At 46.9% G+C, this 20,000-nt stretch overlaps 1 protein-coding gene and 1 long non-coding RNA gene across 3 annotated transcripts in view; one reads left to right on the top strand and one right to left on the bottom strand.

The window, feature by feature from the left end:
* LOC310730724 overlaps nucleotides 1–389 on the top strand; it is a 1,219-nt gene extending 830 nt beyond the window's left edge. The window contains exons 2-3 of the long non-coding RNA XR_014534930.1: nucleotides 1–54; nucleotides 351–389. The exon at nucleotides 1–54 is cut by the window's left edge and continues 174 nt beyond it. This is a non-coding gene — a long non-coding RNA (uncharacterized lncRNA). The remainder of the gene's footprint in view (nucleotides 55–350) is intronic.
* capn15 (calpain 15) overlaps nucleotides 1–20,000 on the bottom strand; it is a 27,518-nt gene that overhangs the window by 3,110 nt on the left and 4,408 nt on the right. Inside the window, exons 1-8 of one of the 2 annotated variants that reach the window (XM_083545119.1) lie at nucleotides 14,519–14,815; nucleotides 4,859–6,215; nucleotides 4,461–4,669; nucleotides 4,143–4,326; nucleotides 3,553–3,776; nucleotides 2,695–2,820; nucleotides 1,295–1,447; nucleotides 783–944 (exon numbers count right to left, since the gene is read on the bottom strand). In XM_083545119.1, the coding sequence (XP_083401245.1) occupies nucleotides 783–944; nucleotides 1,295–1,447; nucleotides 2,695–2,820; nucleotides 3,553–3,776; nucleotides 4,143–4,326; nucleotides 4,461–4,669; nucleotides 4,859–6,215; nucleotides 14,519–14,688 (2,585 nt within the window). In that variant the 5' untranslated portion in view covers nucleotides 14,689–14,815. Of the gene's footprint in view, nucleotides 1–782; nucleotides 945–1,294; nucleotides 1,448–2,694; nucleotides 2,821–3,552; nucleotides 3,777–4,142; nucleotides 4,327–4,460; nucleotides 4,670–4,858; nucleotides 6,216–14,518; nucleotides 14,816–20,000 lie in introns of those variants that run through there. The other variant, XM_083545120.1, reaches the window with a different exon arrangement.

Raw genomic sequence — 20,000 nt, 5'->3', positions numbered from 1 at the left:
AGGATTAAGTAGGGTAGGATTGAGTAGGATTTAAATAGGGTAGGATTAAGTAGGGTAGGATTGAGTAGGATTTAAATAGGGTAGGATTGAGTAGTGTAGGATTGAGTAGGATTGAGTATAGTAGGATTAAGTAGGATTTGAGTAAGGTAGGATATGAGTAGGATTTAAATAGGGTAGGATTGAGTAGGGAAGGATTGATTAGGATTTGAGTAAGGTAGGATTTGAGTAGGATTTAAATAGGGTAGGATTGAGTAGGGAAGGATTGATTAGGATTTGAGTAAGGTAGGATTTGAGTAGGATTTAAATAGGGTAGGATTGAGTAGGGAAGGATTGATTAGGATTTGAGTAAGGTAGGATTTGAGTAGGGTAGGATTGAGTAGGGTAGGATTGAGTAGGGTAGGATTGAGTAGGGTAGGATTGAGTAGGGTAGGATTGAGTAGGGTAGGATTGAGTAGAGTAGGATTGGGTAGGATTTGAGTAGGGTAGGATTTGAATAGGGTAGGATTGAGGAGGGTAGGATTTGAATAGGTTAGGATTTGAGTAGGATAGGATTTAAATAGGGTAGGATTGAGGAGGGTAGGATTTGAATAGGGTAGGATTGAGTAGGATTTGAGTAGGGTAGGATTTGAGTAGGGTAGGATATGAGTAGGGTAGGATATGAGTAGGATTTGAGTAGTGTAGGATTAAGAAGAATATTAGAAATAAATATTTTCATAAAATAATAAATGTCATCTCACTGTGTGTGTATGCACGAGTGTGTATGCGTGAGTGTGTGTGTGTACCTGCTCCCTTCCTGAAAGAGAGCGAACTCCAGGGACGTTCTCTCCAGGACAGTCAAAGTGCTCACTGTGATTGGTCCACTCGCCCTGCTGGGGAACGAACCCTGAACACGCATCTCATGCCAGTCTGAGTGTATCTTACAGATATCCACCGAGTCAAAGTATCTATACACACACACACACACACACACACACACACACACACACACACACACACACACACACACACACACGTTACAGATACATGTCTGCACTGTCAACATGAGTAATTTATGAGCTGAAAGGAGTGGCTGTCTATATTTCACTCCTGAAATACACGCAGTGTGTGTGTGTGTGTGTGTGTGTGTGTGTGTGTGTGTGTGTGTGCGCGCACAAGAGACTAAGCACTGGCTCAGAATGTTATCAGCACTAATCAGTTCAGTTAAGTTCATAAGTTTAGATCAATCTGAGGTTTACTGATTAAGTCTGAGAGATCTGTACATTCACTACAATATTTAAAGGTACTGAGTACTGACTTAATAAAGTCTCCATACTCCATCCAGAACACTCCCTCACTGCTGCCATGAGCCATCAGCTCATGCCTCAAGTGCTGTGGCCAATCAGGCCAATCGTCTGACCACGAGCCGTTCCAGGAAAAACGCCCCCATGGGTTCCTCAGACGCAGAAGCCTGGAAGAGAGAAACCGTTAGATAAAAACCAGCCAAATCCAGCAGGAGTGTGTAAAACACATCAATGGTTAACCGGTGTAGAGCAGGTTTTCAGTCCAATCAGGCAAGGATCACACTGATTCCCCACGTCTAACCAGTTCATCCTGGCTTTCAGTACACTCGAAAGTAGCTCCTGCTCTTCAATCTTACACTAATCCAGAATCATACATCTAGAATCTATCAAGCTTGCAAACAAAGAAGAACAGAAACAGATGAAGAAAATCTCTGCAGAATGTTCCAGATTTCTGTGGAATAAACTAGAAGCATGAAAGCTGCACCACCGCAGAGTCACCCAGAACCTAGACATACAGAACCAACAACAGAATCTTGAGCTTTAGTACAGAGTACCTTAGTTAAAAGGGTAAGGATAAGAGGAACCTTCACCCCTGGTCCGGAGTAAAATTATGCGGAATTGAATATTGAGCATGTGGAATCTACTTTGAGAAAATTGTGTTATTTGTGGCATCTATCCCTATACATCATCACCTACATAACAAGAACCCGCCAGAACCAATAAACGCAGCAGTTCAGGACAGGGATAAGCAAACCATCACGCACATTGAATTATGCTGCCATGACTTGATTATTTCTTTCTACATGCAGGAACAACCACCGAAAACAGCTCTCAACTCAGCAAGTGGTGGTCAAGGGAAGTGGTAGCTCGGTGGTTAAGGCTCTGGATACTGATCAGAAGGTCTGGGTTTCAAGCGTCAAGTTGCCACTCTTAGGCCCTTGACCAAGGCGCTCTGTGCTCCAGGCGTGCTCTGACCCTGCACTCTGACCTCAGCTTCTGAACAAGTTGATATGTGAAGAAAATAATTTCTGTAATGCATACGTGACGAATACAGGCTCTGGGTGAAGTCAGTTTCTTCCCTACTTACAAAGGGACTTTACATCAGCATGGCCATGGAGAGTGTAAAGTTCAGTATTATTAAATGAGCTTTAGCAGAACATAAGATCAGATCAAACACAGAGACTCTGGACTGGATTATATTTAGAACACTGACTGTATTTATCACTGCTCTGAGACGGAAATCATCAACAGCAGAGGTAATGACTATCCAGGATGCTGCAAGAAGGTTTGAACCTCAGAAGATTACTCAACTATTACTTAAATCCTGTTCAGTCCTGTTTCCAGAACTGTAACTCCAGAACAGAATGATGCAGACGTGCAGAACAAAATCTGAAAAAACTGTGTTGTTAGTTACCTGTAACCCTGAACATCTCGAACATCCAGTATGGAGTAGGCGTGTCTTGGACGGAGCCCCAGAGATTCATATACAGCATCATCCACCTTCATGTTCCCACCACCACATGACGCCCCCATCAGGAAACTGAGTAAAACAATCACACAAACAAAATCCAACCATGATGTAACAGGTAACTGCTGGTCCATGTGGCTCACCATAATCCGTTGGCCGGGCACTTGGGGCACTATAGCGTCTACTGGCCGTTTTTATTGGCAGGGTATTCATGTCAATGTACATAGATGGTCAGAATGTCATGAATATCAGCTGGTGAAAGCACCATTAAACCCAACACCCTTAATCGAGGTCTCATTCGGAAGAATTAAAATGAGAATAGACTGCGCAAAGGCAACGCTTTGTGCTCATTTTGATTGACTAGGCAACACAAGACCTGTTAGCGGTGCCTCTTTACGGCATCGCAGCGTTGCGGAGGTGTTATTTCCCGGGTCGGGAGATAACACTGGGATCCCCAGCAATACCCAGCAAATCCAAAGAAGTGTGCAGTTGGGTGGGTGGAAGTACAGTATCTGGGTTTCTACGCGTGTCATGGAGAGGTGCATCCCCAAACAGTTTTTCAGGTGGCTGGGCACTGTGATGTCCCAGGTGGTGGAGTGAAAGAATCACTCTGAGAAGAAGGGCCTGACCAAGTGAGCGGTCCAGAATTCAATAAAGCTGGTAACTCGTTTCTGTCCCTACTGTTTTTTCCTTCCCCAAACACAAAGATTTCCCACACATGACAAGCGATCTGAGGCTAGCTGTGTGTGTTAGCTAGTCTGTGTACAGTAAGTCTGTATAATGTGTGTGTGTATGGTGTGTTACCCGGCTTCCTTAGAGCTGATCATCTTGGCCCAGATGAGGTCCGTGTCGATGGGTTCCTCGCGGGGGTTGGTGTTGTTCACCTGCAGGTTGAGGCTGTCACATGGAGCTCCAGTCAGAGTGGCCAAACCCTCGATGGCTCGACCGGCCTGCAGCGCAAAATACGACCCGTGCAGCTTCGCCAAAGCCTTTTCTATCAGAGCCACCCACAACTGTCTCCTCTGAGCCTGGGGGGAGACGGGCAGAGAAACACGATGAGAGAAACAACAGAAAGAGATGGAAAGAGAGAAAGACAGAGACCAAGATTACTGTTATTATTTAAATATCCTTGTCCTACAGTCAGACAGAGAAAAAAAAAAGATGGACATATTGATGGGGGATGGAAATTTAGTTAAATAAACAGATAAAGTATTAGAGTGATAAAGGCATAACTGGGAGGCATAGACGCTTGGTTAGATGGATGGGTAATTGGGAAAATGGATGAATGTATAAAGGTGTAATTGGAAGGGGGAAGGGGCAACAAGGATACTACTTATGTACAGTGGATAAACGGATGTTTCAGTGCTAAAATGGACACACACACGCACACACACCTGGGAGAACAGCAGGTATCCATACTCATCACATGGCAGCATGTCGTCCACCAGCACTGTCGTCCACGTTCCATCTTTACACAGCCGAACCTGATACGCTCCCTCAGGACAGATAGAGCGGGTGATCATCACTCGCTCCACCAGCTCAGGACGCTCCGCTAACACAGCTAGTGCACTCAGAAACCTCTCACACACACACACACACACACACACACACACACACACACACACACACACACACACACACAGAGTTATGACTTTTGTGAACGTAAAAATAATGTCTATTGAAACTAACACACAGCCTCCTCTGTCCCTTACCAACAGTTACCCAGAAGCCCTTGCAGGATATCGGATGGCCGTGGTGTTCGGAACACTGACCACTTCACCCCACGGTCCTTAAAGTTGTTGCAGTTAATCTCGTGTGGGCGGAGCCACTTTTTGATGCGTTGCTGGACACTGTCGCTCTCTGGGAAGCCCACTGATCTGGGACCAGGAGGAAAACTGTCGTCTACGAAGTTCACTGCGTTCTGAAACACACAGGAGATAAACATTCTGGATAAAAGAACACAAGGCTCAGTTTCTTATAGGCGCTTTAGAGGCGTGGCTTATTACCGCAATCATTTATAAGAAATATTTGTAAACGTGACATCACGTTACAAACAATTCTGCTGTTAGCCTCACAAAGCTAACATACGGATGATTTCGCTTTATTATACCTCTCTGCAGAAGCTGACGATGTTTTCCCACAGTTCTTTAGCTTCCCCCTCATCAGTTTTCCTCCGCTGTTCAACATGAACACTCTCTCTCCGGCGTAGCGCCTTCACCTTTCTGGTTCTCAGATAACGCTGTGCTGTGTGACATGCCACACAGTGCTTCACACACACTTCATTAAGCAGTGTGCATGCTGGACACACCCACTTTTCCCCTTGACCTGTCCCTCGAGGCGCTTGTGACGTCTTTTTAACAAAGGGTTCAGAGAATCCATGAAGTTTTGAGGTTCCGCAGGCGCTGCAGTGTCCCGACCCTGTAGGATTCCGCAATGTGCACTTGGAACACGCCCACGATGTAAAATCAGGACTCGAGGGAGTAGCTGGAGTAAATCGAACTGATTCACCAAGGACATCAATTACATCTGTGCTTGGCCCCGCCAGTTGGCGTGGTCCTCTACAGGCATCGCAGCGTCCTGCTAAAGATAATGAGGGACCAGAAAGAGCAGAGCATCCAGGACATTTCCAAGAAGGTGGGGCTGGGTGATTAGGACTTGGTTCCTCCTCTTCAAGAACACTAAGGCGTTTGATTGGCTCTGTGGAAGGGAGAGACTTAGGTTTGGGGGCAGGCCCTGTCGAGGGGGAAGTAGGGGGTGGAACTTCACGTCTGCTGCGTGGAACAGGGTTATTTTGCAAAGAGGACAAGGAAGGAGGAAGGAATTGGGCATTGTTTGGAGGTGAAGATGGTGTCTGAGGAGTGGCAGGATTAGACGGTGAGTCTTCAGTAAGGTCAATAAGAACCGCCCCAGCATTTTGTGCAGGAAACCCAGACAATGGCGTCCGGACCTCTGGTACCACCAGTGCCTCGGGTGGGATTTTGGGAAGCGAAAGTTTCCGTGGACCACCACAGGCTGAGCAGGACATCGCTAAGGGTGTATTCAAAAGAGTGCAGCGAGGACACGCCCATCCTGATAGCACACCCTCTTCTGTGTTTCCTACTTCCCCATTAGGCTCAGCCTTTTTTACCAAGTCCTCATCCACATGCTGTCGTTTTGGCTCGGAGTTGGAAGTGATAGGTTCAGAAATGGAGGGAGAGGAAGAAGAAGGGGTAGGGCCATTTGATGAACTGGGTGGTGCCCCACAGACTGAGCATGCGCCTGATGCGCTGTAATTAGTCAGTGTGCAGCGTGGGCAGGTCCAGCAGCTGCTGAGGCGTAGAATTCTGTTCAGGTCAGGTTTGTTACGCGGTGCTTCACAGATGGAGCAACGTGGAGATCCTGCCGGGTTCAAGAAGGTACAGCGAACGCACGACCAATCAGAACCAAGAACCATGGCCTCCATCATCGACCCGCGGGAGTGAGAGAGACTGAAGAAGAGACAAAAGGAAAGAAATTAACTGCTATGCTACACCAACAAAAATATACAAAACACACAAAATGTATGACTAAGTCCAGATTCCCCATCAACACCCACAAACTGCTCCACCCAAAAACCCCACAGTCAAGTCCAAGCAGGTCCTGCTGAGAGAAAGAGCACATACAAGAGTTCATCAAGAAAAGAGAATGTAGCTTCACATCTATAAAAAAAATCCTCCTGCTGAGATGTTGTGTCAGAGTCAGCTAAGCCCTCGCTTTTACCATAATGCTCTCCATAAGCCTGTTTAGATTTTCGCTTTAAACAGCACACACTGATTCCTGCAGTCCCAATCCAAACAACCCAAATGATAACCTTCATACAGGGTCCAGATGTGACCTGGTGCAGATACACACCTCAGACTCTGGAACAGTTTGGAACAGAAAGGCTATCCCTTTTCTACCCCAAGGACAAAGGGAGTTTGATGGTTCGGGTGTAGCTAAAGATGACGGTGATCTCTTTCGTGTATTAGCAGCCCAGGCAAAATGAGGGATCGAATCTCTGACATTTACAGGAATCTTGACTCTTCATTGACTCTCAACACAAACATTCCCATGATGTTCTCCATCCTTGTACCATCTACATGCACAATGACCACGTTTACAAGCCAAGCTTGTCACCAATCCTCGCGACTGTCAGTAATTTTTTTTTTTTTTTTTAGAAGGTTTTATTATCGCTCCCACCACCACCACCACCACCACTGCCGCGTTCTGCTTCCTCAGGCGGTTTTCCCTGTGGTCCTGTATGTGATTCAGGATTTTGTTTTGATGCCTGTCCAAACTCACAGTTATTTTAAATACAAGGTTGAGTAAAAAAAACTTAAAAGTGTGACATGAATCAGAGAAACAGACTCTCCACTGCTGCTATTTCAACGAGTCATCAACCATCGCTCACCCAGCTGTCAGAGGCATGGGCAAGATCAAGCTCTGCTGCAGTGTTCATACCAGGTTCCGATCCACCAGCCTCAGATATGGTGCCTTCATCATTCCAAGCTCTATTGCTATAAAAATCAGTTCTCGAAACTGGAAAAAAATAAATCCCACGTTACACCACAGCACCTGTTCATCAATTCCACAAATCAGAGTTTGGCCCACAGTTTGTTCCTCCAGCTCAGCAGTATCATGTTCACACCACTGAATCCTTTTTGTTCTCCTACTCAAACACTGCCTCAAAAAATCACACTGCTGTTTTCCTCCTTCCACTTATCTCCAAAAATGCTGCTGATCTTCTAAGACCTTCAAATTCAGATGTGACAAATATTAGGACTGGTACAGCAATGGACTCACAACGTGCTGCAAACTTCTGAACCTGGTCTTCTGTTCACTCCTCCTGAACCAAACGAGGTTCAACCTCTGCTTCAATTTCATATGCAGCTTGTGACTTCCGGTCTAAGCAACTCTTCTACACCGCACACCCACACCCAAAGTTTGATGTGTGATCCTGGCTTGACGAAGGATCGGCGTGAGCTGGCGTGAGCTCCATCACCACTATCTCCAGTCCACATGAACCACAAGAGTAACTGTCAGAGCAGTAGATCAAATTAATCTATTTACAGAATATAGATCATTTTTATGATGTAAACAATGACAAACGTGTTGTGAAGATACTGTGCATTTCTGGTCCTAAAGCATTTCAGGTGTTGACGTTTTTAAATCACAAAGTTGTCAAAACAATATGACTAAAATACTGCACTTTAGTTCAGCTAAAACAGAACAGTTCAGATATTTATAACAACTACAAATCGATGATAACATGGATTTACTGGAGCCTTAATTCAGACATCGAGGCGACAACTTTTCACCCGAAACATTAAACCTTTACATGCAGTACCATATGCAGGTGTGTATTATCTGCTTAATACACTACAACACTACAGGCAGCACTATACACCACACACCACAACACTGCACTACAGACACCACACAACACTGTACACACAACAACACTACACTACAGACAACACTGCACACACCACACACATGACTGCACACACCATACAACACTGCACTACAGACAACACTGCACACCACACACACACACACACACACACACACACACCATGCAACACTGCACACACCATGCAACACTGCACACACCACAACACTGCACACACCACACACATGACTGCACACACCACAACACTGCACACCACACACACACACACACACACACACACACACACACACACACACACACACACACACACACACACCATGCAACACTGCACACACCACAACACTGCACTACAGACAACACTGCACTACAGACAACACTGCACTACAGACAACACTGCACACCACACACACACACACACACACACACACACACACACACACCATGCAACACTGCACACACCACAACACTGCACACACCACAACACTGCACACACCACAACACTGCACACACCACAACACTGCACACACCACACACATGACTGCACACACCATACAACACTGCACTACAGACAACACTGCACACCACACACACACACACACACACACACACACACACACACACACACACACACACACACACCACGCAACACTGCACACACCACGCAACACTGCACACACCACAACACTGCACACACCACAACACTGCACACACCACAACACTGCACACACCACAACACTGCACACACCACAACACTGCACTACAGACACCACTGCACTACAGACACCACTGCACACACACCACATAACACTACAGACACCACTGCACACACACCATACAACACTGCACTACAGACAACACTGCACACCACACACACACACACACACACACACCATGCAACACTGCACACACCATGCAACACTGCACACACCATGCAACACTGCACACACCACACACATGACTGCACACACCACAACACTGCACACACCACACACATGACTGCACACACCACAACACTGCACACCACACACACACACACACACACACACCATGCAACACTGCACACACCACAACACTGCACACACCACAACACTGCACACACCACAACACTGCACACACCACAACACTGCACTACAGACAACACTGCACTACAGACAACACTGCACTACAGACAACACTGCACTACAGACAACACTGCACACCACACACACACACACACACACACACACACCACAACACTGCACACACCACAACACTGCACACACCACAACACTGCACACACCACAACACTGCACACACCACAACACTGCACACACCACACACATGACTGCACACACCATACAACACTGCACACACCATGCAACACTGCACACACCACACACATGACTGCACACACCACAACACTGCACACACCACACACATGACTGCACACACCACAACACTGCACACCACACACACACACACACACACACACACCATGCAACACTGCACACACCACAACACTGCACACACCACAACACTGCACACACCACAACACTGCACTACAGACAACACTGCACTACAGACAACACTGCACTACAGACAACACTGCACTACAGACAACACTGCACACCACACACACACACACACACACACACACACCACAACACTGCACACACCACAACACTGCACACACCACAACACTGCACACACCACAACACTGCACACACCACAACACTGCACACACCACACACATGACTGCACACACCATACAACACTGCACTACAGACAACACTGCACACCACACACACACACACACACACACACACACACACACACACACACACACACACACACACACACACACCATGCAACACTGCACACACCACAACACTGCACACACCACAACACTGCACACACCACAACACTGCACACACCACAACACTGCACACACCACAACACTGCACACACCACAACACTGCACACACCACAACACTGCACTACAGACACCACTGCACACACACCACAACACTGCACTACAGACACCACTGCACACACACCACATAACACTACAGACACCACTGCACACACACCATACAACACTGCACTACAGACACCACACACATTCACACCACTGCACTACAGACACCACTGCACACACCACACACATGACTGCACACACCATACAACACTGCACACACCACAACACTGCAATACAGACACTACTGCACACACCACACAACACTGTACACACAACAACACTACACTACAGACACCACTGCACACATCACAACACTGCACTACAGACAACACTGCACACACCACACACATGACTGCACACACCATACAACACTGCACTACAGACAACACTGCACACCACACACACACACACACACACACACACACACACACACCATGCAACACTGCACACACCATGCAACACTGCACACACCACAACACTGCACACACCACAACACTGCACACACCACAACACTGCACTACAGACAACACTGCACACACCACAACACTGCACACACCACAACACTGCACACACCACAACACTGCACTACAGACAACACTGCACTACAGACAACACTGCACTACAGACAACACTGCACACCACACACACACACACACACACACACACACACACACACACACACCATGCAACACTGCACACACCACAACACTGCACACACCACAACACTGCACGCACCACAACACTGCACGCACCACAACACTGCACGCACCACAACACTGCACGCACCACAACACTGCACGCACCACACACATGACTGCACACACCACACACATGACTGCACACACCACACACATGACTGCACACACCACACACATGACTGCACACACCACACACATGACTGCACACACCATACAACACTGCACTACAGACAACACTGCACACCACACACACACACACACACACACACACACACACACACACACACCATGCAACACTGCACACACCACAACACTGCACACACCACAACACTGCACACACCACAACACTGCACACACCACAACACTGCACACACCACAACACTGCACACACCACAACACTGCACTACAGACACCACTGCACACACACCACATAACACTACAGACACCACTGCACACACACCATACAACACTGCACTACAGACACCACTGCACACACCACACACATGACTGCACACACCATACAACACTGCACACACCACAACACTGCAATACAGACACTACTGCACACAACACACAACACTGCACTAAAGACAACACTGCACACACCACAACACTGCAATACAGACACCACTGCACACACCACACTGCACTAGACACCACTGCACACACCATTACACAACACTGAAATACAGTGCACTGCACACACCACACAACATTGCACACACCACAATACAGACATCACAGCTCACACCACTATACACTACACATATCACAACAATGCAAACACCACAACATTGCACTACAGACAGCACTATACACATACAACACAACACTACACACATCACAACACTGCACTACAGACACCACTGGACACACCACTGGACTACAGACACCACTGCACTAGCTATCACTGCACACATTGCTGCACTAGACATCACTGCACACAACACTATACACAACACTGCACTACAGACACCACTGCACACACCACACAACACTACACACCATACACACCACAACACTGCATTAGACAAACTGCACACACCATTAGTTCTCACTCCAGTGTTCTGTAGTGTTTAAAGACTATAATCACACTCTTGATGTCAACCAAATGAGGATGAGGTTCTGCTTTTGAGTCTGGTTCCTCTCAAGGTTTCTTCCTCATAACATCTAAGGGAGTTTTTCCTTCACCACAGTGTCCATGGTGCTCATCAGGGATAAACACACCATTCAAATTCTGTAAAGCTGCTTTAAAACAATGTCTGTTGTGAAAAGTGCAATAGAAATAAACTTGACTTGACACTACACACCAGCACTATAGACACACTTTTTAGCAAAGCCTACACATAACACACATCACACACATCACATCACAACCTTGTGCTCCAGAATATATGATTACATGCACATTAACAACTTTTTTTCAACTGTTAATATCATGAACAGCAGCTACGCTAATTCCTCTCCACTGCTTCTCTTTCTCTCCCCATCCCGAGGCTTCGTGAGGTTTGGCCAGCTCCAGTCACGTCCCACCTCGTGAAGATTATGGACCTATGGATGATCATGGAGAAGTAGATGCCGAGTGTTTAAAGGCCCTGGCATGGAGAAGCTGATGCTGGATCTATGATGATCACAAATTGTTCTGTATTGTTGAAAGATTTATGACCAAACTCTTGATGTCACCCATATGAGGATGGGTTCCCCTTTGAGTCTGGTTCCTCTCAAGGTTTCTTCCTCATAACATCTAAGGGAGTTTTTCCTTGCCACTGTCACCACGGCTGCTCATCAGGGATAAACACACACCTTCACCTTCACTGTTGTTTTCTGTAAAGCTGCTTTGAGACAATGTCTGTTGTGAAAAGCGCTATACAAATAAACTTGACTTGACTTGACTTGACACTGCAGCACACACCACACAACACTACACACATCACAAGACTGTACTACAGACACCACAACACTGCACTGGACATCACTGCACACAACACTACACACTACAACAGACAACTACATTACATCACACTACAACACTGCACTAGACACCACTACACACACCACATGACACGACACACACACACACACCACAACACTGCACTCCACACACCACTTCACACTACACACACACACACACCACATCACAGCAGTAGACACCACTACACACACACCACAACACAACACTGCACTCCACACACGCACCACAACACAGCAATAGACACCACAACACTGCACAACACTACACACATCACAACACTGCACAACACTACACACATCACAACACACATTTCTTACCCCCACTGTACCCAAACAGAACTGAGACTTAAAAACCGAATTCTGTGTACCGTACACCACTAATATACAATACACAACTCTTTACACTGCACAAATCTACACCACTCTACACAACTCAAGGGAGTTATGTCACAGTGTGATAGTGTTTTGGCTGCGACATGGCCTCATGTTGAGATACATGGCCAAACAGCAGTTAGCACCAACTTTACAAACTCTCTCTCTCTCTCTCTCACACACACACGCACACCATGGTGGGATAAGGGCCAGATCTTATGTTGGTGTTACTGATTAGTATTTAGTCTCCAAATAGCTTGCTGTGTGTGTGTGTGTGTGTGTGTGTGTGTGTGTGTGTGTGTGTGTGTGTGTGTGTGAGAGAGAGAGAGTCAGAGCTAACTGCTCTTCAGCCAAGTGTCTGTACATGATCACAGAAGCTTCTGTAAGCTGAGTACTACACAGCTCTAGATCTTTGTGGTGAAGTTTCTGGAGAACTCATGGTTCTGCTGGAGAACTCTGCTATCACTGAACATTCTGGAGCTCTAGAACTTTGTGCCATGTTTAGCAGGCTCTAGTGCTGTGAGCTCTACAGCTCTGGAACTATGGCCTGTGGGTTCTGTATTCTGCAGTGCTGGAGCTGTAGACCGTGTAGTGTCCAGCTCTAGAAGCTTGCAATGAAGTTTCTGAAGACACTTCTATGGGACTCTGGGACCTTATAGATCTTAAAGTTCTAGAATTTTCTGTTAGGAATACTTCAGCTGAGCATGAATGTTAGTTAACACACACACACACACACACACATACACACACACACACACCCTGGAGGTCTGCTTTCATTTATTCATGGAGACAGCTGTTCTAAGGCAACACAGGACTTTTGTAGAACACATGATCTCTGTCTTTATCTCTCTCTCTCTCTCTCTTTCTCTCTCTCTCAAACACACACACACACACACACACACACACACACAGAGGATGGTACAGAGTATGAATAAATAATATACTCTCAGTCTCTCTATGTGAAAGATCGATACACTGGTGCCAGTCTGATTCAGAGAGATACCTCCATCATCTTCATCAGTCTAACAGTACCTGCACCACAGACCATCACACTCATGAGGATCTTCCATAAAAACTAGCCTCAAAGTTTAAAGTCCACAAAACGTCTGAGTTTCTAAACCACTGCTCCAGCATGATGAAGCTCCTGAGCTACATAAACACCAGGCTGCTGTTGTGTGAAGGTTGGAGTGGAAGATCTGTAGTTTCCTACACAGAGCCCTGACCTCCTCAACCCAACTAAACATCTTTGGGATGAACTGGAGCTGGAGACTCCTTACCTCATCTCACTTTGAGAGTGATCACTAATCCCCACAGCCACACCCCAAAACGCAGTGGAAACCTAGAGGTGTGTTTGTGTGTTACCTGCGTGGGCGGGGGTGTGTGAGATGGTGTGTGTGTTCTCGGCTCCCCCACACTGGGCTGCTGTGACTATTCCGTATCCACCCCACAGGGGGCGGAGCTGGATACGATGACCTGCTGAACCCATGCTCAGGCTCCGCCTCCGTCGTTAACGAGGACGCAGAGCTCCCCATTGCCACGACAACCCCCGGCCCCTCCCCTCCACATACACTCAATCAGGGTGGTAATCAAGTGTTTCCAACCAGCAACTCAATCAGTCCTGTTCTATCAGTCTCCATTTTACACACACACACACACACACACACACACACACACACACACACACACACACACACACACTCAGTGCAGAGTCACAGAAATCAACATGGCTGCCACTTAAACAGCCAACATCCCAGAATGCTGTGTGCTCCTGCGATCTTCTGACTGCCAGTAGGATGTCCTCCTAATCCTGAGGAGACCCCCCCCCCCCCCCCCACACACACACACACACACACTGTCCAACACACCACCTGTCTACAGCTGTGTGCGTTTTATAGTTGTGCCATGGACTGAAATAGTGTGTGTGTGAGTGAGAGATGCTGCAGCTGCTTTGGGGATGTTGCTTGCACTTGTGTGTGTCCCAGATTCCCGTTTCTCTGTGCGTGTGTGTGTGTGTGTGAGTGTGAGATCCCTCAGTCGCATGCTCTGTCGCGGTTCTCCGGTCCTGCCTCTGCTGCGTCTCGGGGTTTAAAGGCAGCACTCGCGTGGCGCAGATCCCAGATTAATATGGATGGTATTTAAGGAGGAAACTCTGGAGTTTCTGGTCGCTGATGAAGCTCCTGTGTGATGAAGCACATCGGGCAATACAGGGGGAGGAGGAGGGGAAAAAAGCCGGAAACGGATGAAGCGCGTCGTGCAGCGCGTCTCCGGTGTCTCAGCTGCGATCGCTTGCGTGTGCACACTGACTGTGTAATAATCAGCAGTGCTTTTGAAGATCGAGTGTGTGAGCCAGCTGCCCTTATTGCCCCTTCTGCCCTTCTCCTCCTCTTCCTCCTCCTCTTTTTCCTCCTTCTCTGTCTGCAAACCGGCGAACCGAACAAACAATCTCAATAAGCTCAATAATCCATCTGCGTGGCACGCTCCTGCTCTGGAAATCCAGATGATGATGAGTTGAAGATGAAGGTTTCCGGTGATCCTGGAAGCAGTGACCTGTCCACGTGCATCATCATCAGCAGCAGCAGCAGCAGCACGCGCCACACCGGCAGTATCCTCATACAGCTGCTGCAGCAGCAACGCGAGCTCCCTTACGCTCCACACACGCGCATGCACACACGCGCACACGCACCGCGGGCTTGTGTGTGTGCGCGTGTGTTTATGCAGAGTGTGTATTCTTGCTGGCAGGCACGCGCTCTCTCTCTCCCCCTTTCTTTGATCCAGATTATTGCGAGTCAGAAGCACGCATGCGCAAAAAACAACATAAATGCAAAATCCCACTTTTTTTTATACCAAAGTAGTGTGTTTAAAGAAACGTGTAAACACACACACGTGCACACACGCGCACACACGCTAGCAATTTTGCACATTTTGCTAGCAATTTTAACTAGCAAAAGGGAAACAGAAAACGAAGAAAAAATAAAAAGTTGCACATCACTGGATCACGTGCGTGCATGTGTGTGTGTGTGTGTGTGCGGGTGTGCGTGTGTGAGAAACAGGAAACGAGGGGGAAACATGGGGCAAACACGTGGCTAAACAATACTTAATGTTTACAGCTTCCACACACACACACACACACACACACACAGTTTGCAGTGTGTGAATTAGAGTTGAGGGAAGTAATTCCAGTAAAATCAGGATGATCTCCTCTCACAGCACTGATATCACTCAGAGTACAGCAGGGTTACATCAGACACAACACATTACACACACTGTTCCATTAACAGGAAACACACATCTGATCTCTTCAGTGCACCTTCAGACGGCAACAAGTTCACGTCTGTACACACGTCTGCAGTAACAGCCACAATTTCTCAACACCACACAAGTCAGACCGGATGCCATAAAGCCAGGAATGAGGACGGGCGTGTCTGTTTCGAGTGTGTGTTCTGATATTCCTGCTCATAACTACAGGTAATACTATAATCATCTCCCATAACAAAATCCAAACTAAATATAAACTAAAAATATTTCATTTAAAGGCTATATACAGTGTTCACACCATGGCTTCTCATCAACATGGAAAATATGCAGAAAAGATTACGCCCACACAAGACAACCAACAAACATGACAACACCTGGCCGGGCAGGACCGGTCAAAAGAGCTGGAAAGAACAAACAACACTACACTACCTTACAAAACAGACAGACCAACAACCAACCAATTAGCCTACCAACCTACCAACCAATCAATCATAAATAAACTGTAGGTGTGTGTTCGCTACCCCACATGTAGTGAATGTTTTTGGTTGTCAGGTGATTCTTTGTTTCTAATGTTTCTAATCCAACACTGTAAAACTGCACCCACTGACCTTCAGCTTCAATCAGACTAAACTTAAGTCAGAACTGGTTACTGATAACTGGGTGTGGTCCCACACACACACAGACACACACAGACACACACAGACACACACAGACACACACAGACACACACAGACACACACAGACAGTAAACACAAAGTAGATATGACAATACAGGTTTTGTCCACACAACTTGTCCTATAAAAGTCTTTGTATTTAGAAGAGGTTCTCAAGCTTTAATAGGGTTCATACAATGTTCTTAGAGTCTAGTCAGGTGCAGACAGGAAGCCGTCGGGCCGCAGTCAGGTGCAGACAGGAGGCCGTCGGGCCGCAGTCAGGTGCAGACAGGAGGCCGTCGGGTCGCAGTCAGGTGCAGACAGGAGGCCGTTGGGTCGCAGTCAGGTGCAGACAGGAGGCCGTCCGGCCGTAGTCAGGTTCAGACAGGAGGCCGTCTGGCCGTAGTCAGGTTCAGACAGGAGGCCGTCTGGCCGTAGTCAGGTTCAGACAGGAGGCCGTCTGGCCGTAGTCAGGTTCAGACAGGAGGCCGTCTGGCCGTAGTCAGGTTCAGACAGGAGGCCGTCTGGCCGTAGTCAGGTTCAGACAGGAGGCCGTCTGGCCGTAGTCAGGTTCAGACAGGAGGCCGTCTGGCCGTAGTCAGGTTCAGACAGGAGGCCGTCTGGCCGTAGTCAGGTTCAGACAGGAGGCCGTCTGGCCGTAGTCAGGTTCAGACAGAAGGTTGTCTGGCCGTAGTCAGGTTCAGACAGGAAGTTGTCTGGCCGTAGTCAGGTTCAGACAGGAAGTTGTCTGGCCGTAGTCAGGTTCAGACAGGAAGTTGTCTGGCCGTAGTCAGGTTCAGACAGGAAGTTGTCTGGCCGTAGTCAGGTTCAGACAGGAAGTTGTCTGGCCGTAGTCAGGTTCAGACAGGAAGTTGTCAGTAGAATGGGTTTAAATTTATCAGGGTGAAACTAAAAGTAGCTGGAACCATGATATTTTTGACATCAGAATTATCTGCCAAACACCACAGGATAGAAACCAACATCAATTAATCTAAGAAATTCAGATTATAACCAGTCACAACACACACACACACACACACACACACACACAGCAAACTCATGATTTCCTGAAGACTAGTGTAACAAACACCAGAAACAATCCTAACTGGTCTGACAAGTAGACTAACTAACACACACACACACACACACACACACACACACACACACACACACACACACACACACACACGAGTCAGAGAGTAAAGACTTACATAGTGTCTGTTGTTTTAGTGTGGAGAAAAAAAGAATCTCGTTTTTCTATCTCTCTCTCTCTCTCTCTCTCTCTCTCCCACACACACACACACACACACACGTGTGTCTAAGTTTTAAATCATCAATAACGTTTGATATTCCATTATACTGTTTTGCATAAACAAATCTCACACTCTGTACTCTACTGCAACATACACCACAAAACAAACTGCAACACACGCTGTCAAACTGTAACACACATGGCAACAGGCACATTGTAACAAAACACTGCAACACACTAACACACTGTAACCCAGACACAGCAATACACTAGCACATTCTGTAAAACACTCTAACAAACTGTAACAAAGTGCAACACACACTGCAACACACACACACACACACACACACACACACTAAAACAGACTTACACCACCCTCACACACACACTCACACAACACAATCCCCCAAAACACATCACTGTAATATACTGACATTAACCCATAAACACAACACAGTAACAGACAGAGACACTACAGCAACACTGTAACACACACACCACTGTAACAGAGTGAGACACTACAGCAACACTAACACACACACACACACACACACACACACACACACACACACACACACACACCACTGCAACAGACTGAGACACTAAAGTAACACTGTAACACACTCACACTCCACTGGAACAGACAGAGACACTAAAGTTACACTGTAACACACACACACACACACACACACACACACACACACACACCACTGGAACAGACTGAGACACTAAAGTAACACTAACACACACACACACACACACACACCACTGGAACAGACTGAGACACTAAAGTAACACTGTAACACACACTCACACCACTGAAACAGACTGAGACACTAAAGTAACACTGTAACACACACTCACACATCACTGGAACAGACTAAAAAACTAAAGTAACACTGTAACACACACAAACACACACCACTGGAACAGACTGAGACACTAAAGTAACACTGTAGCACACTCACACACCACTAGAACAGACTGAGACACTAAAGTAACACTGTAACACACACTTACACATCACTGGAACAGACTAAAAATTTAAAGTAAAACTGTAACACACACACACACACACACCACTGGAACAGACTGGGACACTAAAGTAACACTGTAACACACACACACACACACACACACACACACACACACACACACACACACACACACACACACACACCCCACTGGAACAGACTGAGACACTAAAGTAACACTAACACACACTCACACCACTGGAACAGATTGAGACACTAAAGTAACACTGTAGCACACTCACACACCACTAGAACAGACTGAGACACTAAAGTAACACTGTAACACACACACACACACACACACACCACTGGAACAGACTGGAACACTAAAGTAACACTGTAACACAAACACACACCACTGGAACAGACGGACACTAAAGTGACACTGTAACACACACACACACACACACCACGGGAACAGACTGGGACACTAAAGTAACACTGTAACACACACACACACCACTGGAACAGACTGGGACACTAAAGTAACACTAACACACACTCACACCACTGGAACAGATTGAGACACTAAAGTAACACTGTAACACAAACACACACACACACACACCACTGGAACAGACTGGGACACTAAAGTAACACTAACACACACACACACACACACCACTGGAACAGACTGAGACAATGAAGCA

Source organism: Silurus aristotelis (genome assembly GCF_946808225.1).
Source record: "Silurus aristotelis genome assembly, chromosome: 1".
Lineage (NCBI taxonomy): Eukaryota > Metazoa > Chordata > Actinopteri > Siluriformes > Siluridae > Silurus > Silurus aristotelis.
The sequence above is the reverse complement of the archived record's forward strand: the minus strand, read 5'-3'. Positions and strand labels throughout refer to the sequence as shown.